The sequence below is a fragment of the Pan paniscus genome, chromosome 5, assembly GCF_029289425.2.
Source record: "Pan paniscus chromosome 5, NHGRI_mPanPan1-v2.0_pri, whole genome shotgun sequence".
In the NCBI taxonomy this organism is placed as follows: domain Eukaryota; kingdom Metazoa; phylum Chordata; class Mammalia; order Primates; family Hominidae; genus Pan; species Pan paniscus.
The window spans coordinates 48,562,903-48,578,774 of record NC_073254.2 but is presented as its reverse complement, the minus strand read 5'-3'; the positions used below and the strand labels follow the sequence as shown (position 1 = coordinate 48,578,774).

The 15,872-nt window shown below is 57.1% G+C and overlaps 1 protein-coding gene across 4 annotated transcripts in view; it reads left to right on the top strand.

Annotated features, from left to right (window-relative positions):
* Positions 1-15,872, top strand: part of GRM4 (glutamate metabotropic receptor 4) — a 125,433-nt gene that overhangs the window by 44,416 nt on the left and 65,145 nt on the right. For all 4 annotated transcript variants that reach the window (XM_034961876.2, XM_034961874.2, XM_055113481.2 and 1 more), the window contains exon 3: positions 8,673-8,889. In XM_034961876.2, the coding sequence (XP_034817767.1) occupies positions 8,673-8,889 (217 nt within the window). The remainder of the gene's footprint in view (positions 1-8,672; positions 8,890-15,872) is intronic.

Below are 15,872 nucleotides of genomic sequence, written 5' to 3'. Positions count from 1 at the left end.
TGTTCTGCTTTCAGCTCATTGTCCAGAACTTTTCAAGTGGCCCCAAGAAGACAGAGATCTTGAAATGTTTGGCTGATGGCCCTTGCCCAGCACCCAGCATTAGCTCTGTGTGTATTCATTCACTATTGATTGTCTCTCCCACTCGGATGTCAGCTCCAGGAAAGCAGGGATCATGCAGAGCACTCAGTGGGTGCTCAGTAAACCCTGGTCAAGTGAGTGAATTAATGAATGGCCTGACAGAGCTTTGGAGGAGCATGAGTGGATGCTGGGAGAGTGTATGGGGGGAGGCTGGTGGACACAGGAGCAGCTGAGGCAAAGGGACCCCATGGGCCTCGTGGCCAGTTCTACTGTCTTTGATAATGGTGCCTGCAGCCTAGGACACTCTGACATGCACTCTCCATCACAGAGGGGAAACTGCAGATCACGGCGTGATAGGAAGGGGGCCATGTTATGGGGGCCATAGGTTATAGGGGCAGAGGAGGGCCAGAGAAACCCTGGAACTGGGCAGAGGGGAGGTCCATCTCCAGACCGGGGGGAAGAGCAGAGCAAGGGAGGCCAAGGGCCCTGGGGTGGCAACTGCAGCTTTCTCAGCTGCCAGGAAGAAGGCTGAGTCTGGGCTGGCCCAAGGTGGGCCCTCGCAGGCTGATCAATTGCACTGGAGCACAGGCCGGCCGGCCAGGGCCAGACAGGGGCACATGGTCAGGCCCCAGAGTGACCAGATGCTCAGGGCAGGAGTAGGCAGCTGGTCTAAATCCACAGAGCAGAGGAATAGATCTGATTAATGAGGGAGGCAAGTCCTGAGGTGAGTGCCTAGGCAGGGCTGATTCGAATTCCCGGAGGGTCTGTGGCGAAGGGGTTGGTGCTCCCCAGATGGCTCTGGCGGGTGTTGGGGAAGGTGGCATTGAAGGGGAAGAGCCCCAGTGTGTGGCCCTGGAGGAGGCGCTGGGGCAAGGACAGACAGTCTCCCGATCTGGGGCCTATCCTGCTGCTCCCAAAGACCACCCAGTTGTGCCCACTCAGTCCCCTGCCCAGGTGCCCCCTGCCATTTCCCCTAGGCCTTGTTCTTTGATCACTGGGGACAGGGCAGCTCCATGGAGGGCGTGGGTGTGTGAGGCCTCCGTGGGGCTGTCCAAGCTGTCTGGGTCACTCTAACCTTCTGCTCCTGAACCCAGCGGTGCGCATCAGGGATGGGCCTGGTCAGGGCTGAAGGCCGGGGACTGCTGGCATCCTCTCCATGTGCTGGCCCCACCCTGCTCCCTCTGCTGCCTCCCTGCACCCCCCTGCTAGTCCCCACTCTCTCTGTGGCCACATATAATTGATCCCCAATGCCGTGAGTCTCCCGCTAAGTGCCTGCCGCCCACCTCCCCTCCACCCCGAAGCCCCTGTCCTGGTTCAGGCAACATCAGCTACTGTCTGCAGCTCACTCACCACCTTCTCCTGGACTTCTGGGCCTGCATCTCCAGACTCTTCCCCTGCAGGCTGAGGGCCATCTGACCACCTGTACCCCTGCTCAGGCTCCCTCCACAGCTCCCCTGGCTCCCAGGAAAGTCCCGCTCTCCTTGGCGGGGCCTGGGAAGCCCCTGTGGCTGGACCTCTGTGCGCAGACAGCCTGGTCCCCAGGCCCTGCCATCGTTTCCCTCACCCTGTGGCTCTTCCCTTGCCCATGGGAGGTTGGGGGAAATCTTTGTTCTCCCAGCCACAAGCCTGACTCCCCAACTAGGCTGGTTATCTGAGTGTTATTTAAATTTGTGTCCTCAGCACCTGGCCAGAGGGGTGCTCAGGTGCTCTGTGAGGGGGAGCCCTGGGGAGGTGCAGGTGAGACTGGCTCCCAGCCCACAGAGGGAGGGAGGGAGGGAAGGGCAGCTGGCAACCCCATCTCTTGCACCTCTGGGCACGCCCTCCCAGCCCCCACCCCCTCTCTGCAGCTAAGGCCCTGTGGGGGAGGCTGCACTGCTCAGGCCCCTGAGGGGTCAGGGTGGGGGATGTTGCAGGCAAGGCCTTTGGAAGCCAGCACTCTCCTCCTCTTTCTCTGAACCACACATTCCTGTCCGCCACAGCTTTCATGTTACCTAAAAGCATCACTGGCTTTTATCTGTGAAGCAAACAGCTGATGCTGAGAGCCGGCAGTGGAGGGCCTCAAGCAGCCAGGATCAGAAGGGCAAGAGGCAGGCAGCCAAGCCTGGGGCTTGTGCTGGCCCCGTGCAGGGTCCCCTGCTCCCTGGGGGATAGGGGCTGCGCCAGGCAGGTGGGGATCTTAAAGTCTGCCTGGGTCCTGGCTGGGCCTAGGCTGGTGGCCAGAGGTGGCTGCAAGATCCCAGCCTCAATCTGTGGTGGCCTGGCCTGGCCCATGGGTGGAACAGAAAGAGCAGCGTCAGCAAGGCGGGTGGGGCAGAGCTGGAGGCCTGGAGGGCATGCCCAGGAGGGTGGGAACATGGGCCGGAGCAGCTCAGTCAGCACCTTGTTTCTGACATCTCCTGGTGGGATACTCAGAGGACACTATCATCTCTCCAAGCCTCAGCTTCCTCATCTACAAAATGGGCACAGTGATCCTAGCCCTGCCCTTCTCTCTAATAAGAATATCTAGCATTTGCCCAGGGCCCGCATGCACCTGGCTTGTTCTAAGCACTTTTTGCATATTCGCTGATGCAGTCCTCTCTGTTGTGATGGTGATGACTTTACGGGGAAGAAACTGAGGCCCAGAGAGTTCACTTGATTGCCTAAGGTTGCACAGTTGGATAGCGAAGCTGGGTCACACAGCCCTGGGCAGGGTGGCTCCGATGGGTGCTGGACACTTACGTGCTGTGCCAAGCATTAGGGCAGAGGAGGAAAGGCAAGGTGCTTTTAACAGAAAAGGTCACAGGAAGAGGAGTGTGGGTTTTGTCAGGTAGCCCCTGGGGTGTCTGTGGTGATGGCCCTGGACGTCTGGTCACTTGACTTGAGCCCACTTGACTTGCGGGGGTTGTGGTGGGGATTTCAACCCTGACTGAGCTGAACAGTCTTGAACAAAGCTCCAGCCTTCAGAGACCCTGAGGACTGTGCTCCGGGTGGACACTGAGACGCTGGACACATTCCCTGCCCTCCAGCATCCCCGTTCCACCTTTGGATGGTGTGGGATGTGGACCAGCTGCCCTCAGCGGGTTTTCAGATTCTGCAGTTCTGGGAACCAGTTACCCAGAGCTGGAGCTATGGGCGTTCTGGGTCACCACCCGTGTGCTAGCCGGTATCAGCATGCCTGGGCTGGTTGTGTGAGGCTGCTGGCTGGGCCTGGGGCAGCCTGAGGGCAGATCCAGGCACTAAGCACACATGTGTGCCTGGATACACACATGCGCGCACACACACACACACAGGCATGCACACATGCTCACACAAACACAGGCATGCACCATGCTCACACACACACACAGGCATGCATACATGTTCACACACACACACAGACATGCACACATGGCCTTTGCACTGGCTGCTCCCTGGCCCTGGAACACCTTGGCCTCAAATACCCCTCCCTGCTGGGGTCTTCACACAGACTGTAAAAGGTCTCTCTGGCCACTCTGCAACACTCCCCTTTTCCTTTCCTTTCTTTTTCCTCCTGGCTCCTCATCCCCATCTAACAGACTCAGAAGCTTATGATGCACCTCTGCATGACCTGCCTCCATCTAGATGGGAGCCCGCTGAGGGCAGTTGTCCATAGTCCATCCCCAGCCCTCAGAACTATGCCTGGAGGCCGTGGGTGCTCCATGCCTCTTTGTAGGAGGAATAAATGAATGAATGTGCGGGGCACCCATGTGCTCAGGACACACGCTCTAGCCCATGTGCCCATGTGCATGCACACACTCACACAGACACACACACACACACTCAGATGTACTTGGAATCCATCTTCATTGTTGCTTAAGTCCGGAAGCAGCTTTTGTCTTTCCCCATGTGGCGTGGATCTCCTTGTCACTCTAGAAGCCAGAGACAGAGGGAGAGGGAGAGAGGTTTATTCATGCATCCTTCCACCCCTCAGTCACTCACCCCTTACCTCAGCTGAGGCTCTCCTGGGTGGTGGCTGCAGGCACACTGTGTGTCACTCCAGGGGGCCATACAACCTACCCCTCTTCGGGGGGCCCAGACAGTGGAGCACTTTTTGCACAAACACTTTCTGCTATCTCTGCTGATGTCTCCCAGAACGCAGTGGGTATTGACTAGTGTTTGGGGTGGGATCAGTCTAGTTCAACTCTGCATCTCTCCACGTGGCCTTGCCTGCACAAGGTGGGGTGCTTAGAGGGCCTGTTGAATTGATGAGTAGGCAGAGAATAGTAACACCGGGAGGACGTGCCTGGTGCCCTTGGGGCAGCCGCATTCAGTGCTGTGGGAGGCTAGGCCCCCTCTGGAGGATGAGGGCTCAGGGAGGGCTGCCTGGAGGAGGTGACATTTGAGTTGGGCCTTGATGAGCAGGGGGATTTGGATGTGGGAGATGAGGTCATGGACTCTGGGGACAGAGGAAAATAGACAAAGAGGAAGGAGAAAGGGACAGAGGGACCTAGAGCAGGACGCCTGTGCTTGGTCAGGGGCTGCTGGAATCTGAGTTCTGACTCTTGCCCCATGAGGGTGTGACACAAGGTGCTGTGTCCCCAGCACCTGGAACAGTGTCCAGTGTACAGTAGGTGCTCAATGTGTTGGGTGAGGGAAGCAAAGGAGGCAGAGGGATGGAGCAGCTGGCACCAGGGCGGGCACCATTCCCTCCCTCCCCTCCTGCCGCTGCTGTTGGGAGAGGAGAGGAGCATTCTCCTCAGAGAATGTAAATTGCACGTCCCCCTCCTGCTCGGGCTGGGCTGCGCAGACAGTGGGAGTTGAAGAGACGTCAGAGCCCCACATGGGCTAGGTTGTCACAGTCACCTGCTTAGACGCAGACGTGGCTCCCTGCCCACCTGTGGTGGCCCCTGACACCTCCTGCCCCCGATCCCTCCACTCCAGGGTGGGGCAAGAGAGCCTTGGAGAGCCCAATAGCATTCCCAGGATGTCCCTGTGACAATGACAATGACAACAACGAGACCATGGAGAGAGTGTGTGATGGGAGGGGGCCGGCAGAGAGGGAGAGTCCTAGGAGGTAAAGTCAGAGAGAGGCAAGAGAAGGCGATTGCTGCCAGAGGAGGTTTAGCGGGAGGGATGGCAGCTCCCCTAAGAGCTGACCCTTAGTGCTTACCGCCTGCCAGGCGCTGTTCTGAGTGCTTTGCTTGAATTCCCTCATGTGACCCTCACAGCCTTAGGAGACAGCTATTGTAATTATTCCCATTGTGCAGCTGAAGAAACTGAGGCCGGGGAGGTGAAGTAACTTGCCCAAGTTTTTTTTCAGCTGGTGAGAGGTGGAGCTGGGATTTGAACTTAAGCAGTATAGCTCCCCAAAGTCTGCTTGAAACTGTCTCCCTAGGAAGTGTGGGAGGGGCTGGGGCTGAGGAGGGAGGCTGCGGGGAGAGCAGACAGGAGAGGCTGGCAGGTGGACACATCGCAGGAGGCTGGCTTATCCCCGGGATCCTGTTCAGGAGCCTGTGATTCCCTCACCCGCATCTCAAAGTTGGGTCCTTGTTCTAGTGTCTCAGGAATTATTGGGGGAAGGTCAGGGGCCCCTCCTGCGCTCTTGAAATCAGGGGTCCGGGGCTCTCCTGCAGGCTGACGTGCATATCCTGCAGGAGCACATGCTTGGCCCCCCACCCTCTGGGGCAATGCAGTGTGTGCCGTGGGCCAGGGCCAGTGTGCCAGGGCCCCACTCTGGATTTGGGCCAGGGTCTGAAGGCTTCTAATGAGTCTGGCCCCACAGGGGATGCCCGGACATCCATCCGTCCATCGACTGCTCACCACCTGTGCTGAGCACCACCTGGGCCTGGAAAGGAGCTTGGAAGGAGGAATAGGGATGAGTGAGAAGGAGCCACTTCATCTTGGGGGGGCCTCTGTTTCCATTTGCCGCCGGCTGTGTGGCCCGGGTTGAGCCCTCAACCCCTGCCGGGAATCAAGGACCGGTGGGAGGAAACACCAGAAGTAGGGACAAGCTTCTGATCAGGAGGGGCATGGAGGCAGGCAGGTGATGATCGCTCCTGGCTAGGGCCCAGCAGAGGCCAGCAAGAGAGGTAAACAAAACACTTGTCTCTCAGGGACCTCCCCCCAACAAAGAACTAACCTCCCCTGCACAGTGTGAAGAGTGCAAAGGCTGAGAAACTGCTCTAAAACACAAGACTTCCTAAAAACAAACCAGCCATGACTCTAATACCATTTTCAGACCTCAAAAATAACAACCTTAAAGTGAATGAATAAATATCCAATCAGAGCTCACATTTTAGAGGGTGCTATTTTTATGCCAAGTGTTCTCCAAGGCAGAGAGGACTGGGCTAGTTTTCAGTCACTGCTGACAGAGCAGGTGAGGGGACACATAGATTCCAGTATAGTCGAGTGTGGTTTGCTTTCCAAATGGGTGGAAGATGTGCATGGTTCTACATTGGAAACCTACAAAGGGTAGAAGGTGAAAGGTCCCTGCCATATCCTGTCTCGGCCACTTGCTTTCCTCCCCTGAGGCAATGCACATGTTTTGTTTCAGAGCAGCAAGTATGCACCTCCCCTTTCACACAGTAAACAGCTTCCACCTGCATGTTGCCTCCTTATTGCTGTTGTTTTTACCCCGGAATATCTTGGAGACCCACCCAGAGCAGTGCCTGGAAATCAGCCTCATTCCTTTTCACAGCTGTGTAATATTCCTCATCTGGCTGGAACTTCTTTAAACAATCCCCTCTTGATGGACATGTGGGTCGTTTCCAAAGTTTTACTGTTACAAACAGTGCCAGTGGATAATGTAGTACATGCCATTTTATAAAGACTACAAGAGCTGCAGTGAGGGGGTTTGGGAGTTAACCCTTGGTTGCTTAGAAAATCCAAAAAGCCAGTTAACTGTTTGCCCTAACCACATCCTCACCCGTGAAGGTCTCAGTGGTTTGGGCTTTTCCCACAGGGGAGGCGGAGAGCGGGCCAGCTGGGTGGCCGAGCCGGGCCATGCTTTTGGCAATGGACGTTCTCAGGGGAGGGTGGACCCTCACTGTCCCCAGTCAACTTCCTTATTGTCATTTGTCCCTTTATTAAGAGGCTGTGGGACCTACTATGCGTTGACTCTCCCCATCCTGCTCTGCTCCAGCCACACAGACCCCTTGCTAGGCCACCCATACACCACCTGCCACCCCGATGTCCCACCCCCTTATGCCACTCTGTGAGGCCTCATCGCTGTGGAGAATGGTCCCGGTCACTTGTTAGCTTGCTTGCTCCTCTCCTCCCACCAGAAGGAAGCTCCGTGAGTGTTTTATTCACTGCTGTCCTCAGCACTTAGGACATCATAGGTGCTCAATAAAGTCTTTGTTGAAGTGAATAGAGTTGAATGTCGAGATATTGAGGTGGGGCTTCTAGGTCGGCAGAACCTCTGCCCTGTCCTGAGGAAGGGGAGCTGACTGGTCTGGGGGATGGCCCCAGGGATAGGGACACACTAGGCTTTGGCCAAGTGGGCAACCACTTGCCAGGGGCACCCCCAACCCTCCTGTCCCAGGAACATTTCCCCACCCACAGTTGCCACTGGGCCTGAAGTCTGGCCACAGGTTTCTTGGCCAGGATTGAATCTGAGTGATTCCTTAGGGGCATAAAATCTTAGTTTCGACGCCAGCCTGGATCAATATGCATTCCCCACCCCTGTCTCCCTGGACAACTGAGCGGGCAGAGGGCACACAGGAAAGAGGAGTGTCCCTGTGGGCCAAGTGAGGAGTGGAGCCCACAAGCCCTGAGCAGCCGGGAGAGCAGAGCAGTGGGTGGCGCCCTGGAGGGGAGGGGCGGAGAGGAGGGACCATACCCCTTCCCTGTCCTGGGGATGGTTGGGTGTATCTACAGGAGGCAGGGGGTCTGAGTCTCATTCCTGCCTGGGGAGGGTCCAGGTGGGGCCTGTGGAGGTGGGAAGATGCCCCGTGACTGGAAAGCCCCGGGGCTGGGGCAGGGCCCTGGGTCGGCTCTGCCTTGGAGAGGCTGTGGGACCCGGCAGGGTGGTGACTCTCTGGGCTCAGTGTCCCCAGCTGCAGAGAGAAGGGACTTCTTGAAGCCCACCCCACTAGCTTCCTGGGCTTCCATCCTTGGGGTTGGAGTGGGGGACAGGGGAGCTGGAATCGAGGCTCCATCTCCTCTGAGCAGGGCACGAGGAAGGAGGCTGAGCTGGCAGAGAGCTGTGGGGACAGGGTCTGCTGGGTCCTGACCAGAGGAGCTGCCTGGGGACATGGGATGGGCCACATGACCCCTCAGGGCCCCTCCCAACACCCAAATCCCACCCCATCCCCAGGCTGAATCATCTCACGTATGTGGAGATTTCCCCTGGGCTGGGATCTTTGAGCTCTTTGTGTAAATTTAGGCAGCCAGAGGCTCCCAGGGTGTATGTGTGTGTGGTGTATGTATGTGTGTGCCTGTGTGTGTATCTGTGTGTGGTTGGGGTGTCTTTGGGGACCCCAGGGAGGCCGGTTGGGAGACTTTCTGGAGGAGGAGGCAGCGCCCATGGGGAGGGGTGGGCTGTGGTGGTCCCAAGGCTGTGGGGACCAAAGGGAGGTTGGTGTGTAGGGGAATGGGGCTGGCTAGGCAGGGTGGGGAGCCAGTCGCCACCCTCAGCAGCCCCTCTCGCCCCTCAGATACCCCAGATCAGCTACGCCTCCACAGCGCCAGACCTGAGTGACAACAGCCGCTACGACTTCTTCTCCCGCGTGGTGCCCTCGGACACGTACCAGGCCCAGGCCATGGTGGACATCGTCCGTGCCCTCAAGTGGAACTATGTGTCCACGGTGGCCTCGGAGGGCAGCTATGGTGAGAGCGGTGTGGAGGCCTTCATCCAGAAGTCCCGTGAGGACGGTGAGTCAAACGCCTGGCCGCAGAGTCATGCCAGGCTCGGGGGTGTCCCGGCACAGTGACTGACCCACCAGGAGCTCCCAGCCGGGGCCTGATACAGGCTCTGACTGCCTGGCTGTTGCCAGGTGGGCCTCGGCCTCTTCTTTGAGCACTGTGGTTTGGTCCATGGCCTCACTGGGCTCTGGGTGACTCCGGTCAACGGCGACTGTGAGGCCTTTGCAGACGTGGGTGTGCAGATGAGGGGACTGTTGACCTCCCTGGTGCGGGAGCCTGCGGGGCGGCCGCTCTCCTCACAGCAGAGGAAGGGATGGGGTGGGGACGAGGGGCCTTGTTTAGAGGGCTGTCAGGGACTCAGGTGATGGGCGGACAGCCAGGCAGGCTCTCAGAGGAATGAGGAATTTGGAGCCCCTAAAATTGACCTGTCTGTGGTGAGGGTGAGGGTGGAGGGCCGCGGGCGGTCTGTGCTGGTTTGGGCATCAGTGAAGAAGGTGTCCCTGTGGGTGGGGTTTGAGGAACTCTGGCAAGTATTTATTCTCCTCGAGGTCTCCCCCTCGTACCCTGATGCCACCTTCCCCCATTAAGCTTGCTGAATTGCCTTAAATTGCTGTCCTCAGATGCTCTGTGATAAAGCTTTCAGGTGTCCCCAGCGATAAGTGGCTGAGCGATAACAAGGGTTATCCCCTTGGCAGGTGACTCCCACCTAGCAGGGCCCGGGAGCAGGCCCCTGGCTGGGTCTGTGCTGCTGCTGGTGCCCTGAGAGGGCTGGCTGCATGGGCTGCAGCTGTGGGCATCTTGGGGCAGCAGGCAGCCCTAGGCTGGGGGCCTCCACCTGGGCTGGGGTGAGCCAAGAGGGGACAGCTCCTGGGGAGCTGTGGGGCTGAAGGATGGTGCCTGTGACTTCCTCGGGGCCCTGTTGTGTGTGGGGGAAGTGGGGAGGCCCTTCTCCCTCCTGGCAGACCCACCTCCTGCAGAGAGGGCCCGTCTGCCCTGCCCCTGGTCTCTCCCAAGGCCCTGCCTCTACACAGCTCACCAGTGCCCGAGACCTTGGGTGATGGCGTCTGTATATTTATACCCTCATGGCCTCAGGACTCTAATTGCTTTTCCTAAGGACTACAGAGTGTCCAGAGGCTGCCGTTGGTAACACCCCGTGGGCATAATCCTGCTATAAATCTCGGATAAACCCCTTTAATTGTACAGCTGAAGCTGCTTGGGTGCCTCCACCTGGTGTAGGGGGCAGTGGGGCGGCGGGAAGTGGGGCAGCACTGACTGATGGCTGAGGCTCCAGGCTACTCCCCACTCCTGCAGCCTGGCAGAGCAAAAGGAAGCAGAGGTGAACAGGACTCCACTCCCAGCTCCAGATGGGCTGGCAATAGCACCTGGGAACCCTGGCGGACAGTGTCAGAGCCTCCGAGCCCCAGAGCCCAGCCCCTCCCTTGGGCCACCCACATGTCCTTTCCTCCTTTGCTCAGACCCAAGACCTGGGCACCTACCTCTGGACAGCACCTCCCACTCTGCTCTGCTGGCTCCTTTCCTCCTCTGTGGCTTCAACTCTTCCCCAAACCAACCTCCTACCTTTTCTGTTTAATGCATGACCTCTGCAGGATTTAGGGGCAAAGGTATAGGATGGGGGAAGGGATCAAGGCCTGAGTCTCCGTGTTCAGTCGTGTTCAGTCCCTGCCCTGAGGGACCTCAAAGCCACCCCCAGTGCTCATGCAGGCCTCCCTCTGTGCCCAGCACCTGCTGTCCTGGGCAGTCCTTCCTGCCCTACGAGGTAGATGCTGCCTCATCCCCATTTTGCAGGAGAGGAAGTGCAGGCACAGAGAGGCTGAATAATAGCTAGCACCAGGCCACACAGCAAGTAAGAGGTGGAGAAGGGATTTGAACCCAGGATGGCTGGCTCCGGAACTAGAGGTCTCACCTGTTTCTGTACTCTTGTCTTCTCTGTCTTCTGTCATTTGCGTGCTCACTGAGACCCACAAGGGCCAGCCCCTGTGCAAGTGCTAGGGTATGACAGGGACACACAGGCACACCCATGTACACACAGCCTGGAGGGACAGGAGAGGCACGGGATGGGGGTGGGGTCTGGGCATTGTGTTTTGGCTGAAGGTAAGCCTATTGTTTAATTTTTTTTTTTTAACATCTAATCAAGTATTGGGCGGTTAGAAAAAATAAAGTCTACTCAAGATTTTTTAAAAGGACTTCATGATCTAGAAAAATAAAATTTGCCATTATGCAAGGGCCTCCAGCTCGGGGCACTCCTGTCCTGGCAGAGGCGCCCCTCACAATACCTGCCACACCCCATGCACCATCTGTACGTCCCTGAGGGCCTGGCTTCCTGCTTGGCTGGGCCTCCCACGTCCCCAAACTTCCAAGGCCACCCCATGCCAGTGTGCAACATCCTACGGGGGCCTGGCCAGGGCAGTTCAGGCAGCTAGGTCTCGTCGCGCAACCCAATAAATGAAATTTGATTTGGAGGAACATCTTTTAGTGGGTGAAAAGAAAAGAAGAGAGAGAGAGAGAGCTGCACTCCAGCTGGCCAAATTGAAATCAGAATTGAGCAGCCAGTAGAAAGAGGCCGCTGTACCTTGTAGCCTAATCCCTGTGAAAGATTAAAGATGTCTTTGGCCGTATATTGTATTGATTCGTACTCTGAAGTATAAATCATCTGTGAGTTGCTCAGAGGAGCACCAGGGAGGGGAGTGGCGGGGAGGGCATGCTGGCCAGGCTGGGATGCATGTTGGAAGTGTGGTGAGTGAGTCCTGGGTGCCAACTGTGTGCTGGTCTCTGGGTCCTTCAGAGGAGCATGACTATGCCCATTTTATAGATGGGGAAATGGAGGCCAGAGGGGGTGGGTCACTTTCCCAAGGCCACAGAGCTAGAACATGGAGGAACTGGGATGGGAATCTGGCTCTGTCCTGCAGGTGGGGAGCCTGTAGGTGGCACCTGGAGTGGCCCAATACTGACTGGGCCACTGGCACCAGGCCTAAAGGAAGCCCTGGCACTGGCATTCCCTACTCCCACCCTTGTCTACACATGCTCTGGGCAATCCTGTGGCCCTTGACTGAGCCCTGCCTGGGCCAGACACCCCCTATGACTATTACAGATCCTGGTAATAACCATGTGGCTAGGTGAAACACCCGTGGGCTAGGTGTTTTTTTTCCCATTTTGCAGATGGGAGAACTGAGCCTCAGAGAAGTGATGTGGCTTGCCTAGGGTCACACAGCCAGGTGTCAGAGCAGGACTTGGAGCTAGGGCTGTCAGACCAGGTACTCTACCTATACACCCTGTCTCCTCCAGCTTGCATTGCAGAAGCGGCGGCAGGTGCTTAAGAGGTCAGGCTCCTTCGGGCAGACCTGTGCCCTGGCTCGGATGCTGATTGGCTGTGCGGTCTTGGGAAAATCATTTCGTCTTTCTGGGCTCAGTTTCTTATCTGTGAAATGGGAATAAAGCAGGGTACAAGAGTAAAATGTGTGGTCGGGTACGGTGGCTCACACCTGTAATCCCAGCACTTTGGGAGGCTGAGGCAGGCGGATCACGAGGTCAGGAGTTCGAGACCAGCTTGGCCAACATGGTGAAACGCCGTCTCTACTAAAAATACAAAAATTAGCTGGGAGTGGTGGCACGAGCCTGTAATCCCAAGCTACTTGGGAGGCTGAGGCAGGAGAATCGCTTGAACCTGGGAGGTGGAGGTTGCAGTGAGCTGAGATTGCGCCATTGCACTCCAACCTGGGTGACAGAGCAAGAATCTGTCTTAAAAAAAAAAGGAGTGAAACGTGCTCCTGGCACATGCAGGCGGGAGCTCAGGAATGCGCACTGGAGGGTTTGTCAGGGTCTGGCTGCCTGGGTCCCAGCCCTACCTGGGGCCTGGCTAGTCCTGGGGCGGCCTGGGAAGTGCTGGGCCCCGTGCTGTGCCGTAAATGGAGATACAGGTGTGTCCAGGGATGGGGCTAGAGACAAAACTACAGGAGCCCAGGCTAGCCTGGTTCTTAGGGGATGGCTGGTCTGGTCGGGAGAGGGCAGCAAGGTGAACTCCAAAGGCAGCTAGGCCAGGACGTGTGTGTGTGTGTGTGTGTGTGTGTGTGTGTGTGTGTGTGTGTAGGGGTGCATGTCTGGGAAGTTCTGGTCATGTGACTGGTAGGCCTGCCTTGGTGGGGCTATCTGTAGACTGGGCCTGTGTGTGTGTGTGTGGGGGGGGTTGTGTGTGTGTGTGCGGGCACGTGTGGACCTTCTGGCTGCAGCCAGGACTCCTTCCTCCCTGTCAAGGCTGAGGCTGCACCAGGGAAAGGCAAGGAGGCTGCCCTTCCCTCCCGGGCTCCTCTGCAGCATCACCAGGGCTGGATTAGACATGCAGAGCAGGCCTCGCCTGGGCTCTGGAGATAATGCCAGTGAGTCACTGAGGAGGGAGAAAGGCAGGCGGTGGCAAGCGGGTGGCACAGACGTGGGCACAGATGTGGTAGGCTTTTTTTTTTTTTTTTGAGACGGAGTCTCGCTCTGTCACCCAGGCTGGAGTGCAGTGGCGTGATCTCAGCTCACTGCAACCTCCACCTCCCGGATTCAAACGATTCTCCTGCCTCAGCCTCCCAAGTAGCTGGGACTACAGGCATGCACCACCATGCCTGGCTAATTTTTGTATATTTAGTAGAGACGGGGTTTCACAATGTTGGCCCGGTTGGTCTCGAATCCCTGACTTCAGGTGATCCACCCGCCTTGGCCTCCCAAAGTGCTGGGATTACAGGTGTGAGCCACCGTGCCTGGCCTTTTTTTTTTTGGAGATTGGGTCTCACTCTCTTGCCCAGGCTGGAGTGCAGTAGTACAATCACAGCTCATTGGAGCCTCAACCTCTCAGGCTCAAGCAATCCTCCTGCCTCAGCCTCCCGAGTAGCTGGAACCACAGGCATATACCACCATGCTCGGCTAATTTTGTTTTCATTTTTTGTAGGGATGGGGTCTCACCATGTTGCCCGGGCTGGCCTCAAACTTCTGGGCTCAAGTGATGCTCCCACTTTGGTCTCCCAAAGTGCTGGGATTATAGGCATGAACCACTGCACCTGGCCCAGGCCTGTTTTAAGTGCTTTGTACATATTACCTCATTTAGCTCTCAAGACAGCTCCATTATACCAATGGCTAAACAGAGGCTCAGAGAGGTTAAGTAACTCCCATGAGGCCACACAGCTAGGAAGTGGCAGGGGCAGGATTTGAATCCTGCAGATACTCTCCCCAGCCACTGAACTTACCCTCTGTGGTGCATGGGGCAGGAAGTCCTATCCACGGGGTCACCCGAGAGTTTGTCTCTAGTCCTCTCAGGTAAGTGCATCTAGCATGTCTGGGTACATCTGTGCCTCAAGGGTGGAAACAAGATGGCCTCTCTGAGTGTGGCAGGAAGGAGTGTGGGGGGCTTGGCCTGCTCCTTGGAGGATGTCTCGTTCCTTGAACAGCAGGAAATTCTGAGGCCCTACCTCTTGGCTGTGTTGCTGTGCCCTCCATTGATATTCCAGAGATGCGGGTGAGTCAAGCTGTTGCTAGATCTGACCTCCCGCTCCGACTCCCAGGGCTGAGCATCAGACTTGCATGTAGATGGCCTCTGTCAGCACAGTGGCATGGCATGGCTGGCAGTCCGCTGAGGAGACAGTGCTTGGGCAGCAGGAGGCCCAGGCTGGGCAGCTCCTCATCCAGTGGGCTGTGAGACTCTCGGCATGTGGCGTCCCTGGCTGTAAATGGAGCACCCCATCTACAGAGGCTCCACGGGGATGAGATGGAGATCTGTACGGCCAGAGCCAAGGGGGCTGGCCCCACTCACATTAAGGGTGCCTGTTCCGCTGCCTCTCCTCACTCTCTGGCCTTGCCTCCTTCCGCGCCTCTCCCTCACTCTTGCCACAGCAGCTATCTTGCAGCTCCTCAAATGTTCCAGGCACCAGCTCGCCTCAGGGCCTTTGCACGGGCTGGTCCTCCTGTGGGAAAGCTTCTCCTGCATGTCCACGCGGCCCACATTCTTGGTGTCTTCAGGTGTCTTCTCGGATGTCTCCCTTCAGAGAGGCCTCTGACCAGCCTATCTGAAACAGCCCCTGCCTCCGTCCTACTCTCCAGTCCCCGTACCCTGCTCTGTTTTTCTTTATAGCACCAGACTAATACATTTTTATTTGTTTGTATATGGTCCACCAAGGCAGAGATTTTAATCTGTTTTGTTCTCCGCTGCATCTCCAGCATCTAACACAGCCCTGGCACATAGTAGTTGCTCAATAAATGTTTGTTGAATGAATGGTTAATTGCAAAATCACTTCTTCTTTAGCTCTCTTCCCACCCCTAGACCTGAGAGGTTGCTCTCTCAGCCTACAGAGGGGCAAACTGAGGCTGACGGGGTGTAGGCATTGGGGGTGAGGCCAGGCTACCCTGGGACCTCCACCTCCTGCCCTACTGAGCTCCCTGGCTGTTCCCCTTCCTCTCTCTACTGACTCACTGAGGACAGAAATCCATTCCTGGAGGCATAAGGTAGGGAGCAGGAACTTGGGGCCTGTCAGCAGCTGCGTCAGGTGAACTGTGGGGTGCGCCTGCTGTCATTCCTCACTGCTGGCCTTGGGTGCTTCATCCTGCAGTGCTGCTGCCCTGGGGGACAGGAAGGGAAAGAGGCTCAGTCCTCCACCAGCTTGAGTCTCCAGTTGGCTGGGACTTCCTAGATTTATTTCGCCCCTGTGCTGTGCCCCCTGCCCTCCTTTGCACATAGAGGGCCTCAGCATAGCATATGACTCTGTAGAGTGAAGTGTGAGTGAACAGACGACCAGCCCTGTTCCCTGGGCACGTTCCCAGCCCCAGCGTGAGACAGAGACAGGCTGCAGGCCCTGCTCTCAGGCCCTTTTGGTGGGCATGAGAGGAGCCATGCACAGCCAGCCCTAGCACCTGCCCTGCACACAGTAGGTGCTCAGCAGAGCCCGCCTGAATAAGTAAAAAAAGGGATGTGGTGATGTGTCCATTGAAGTGAAGACACAAATCCC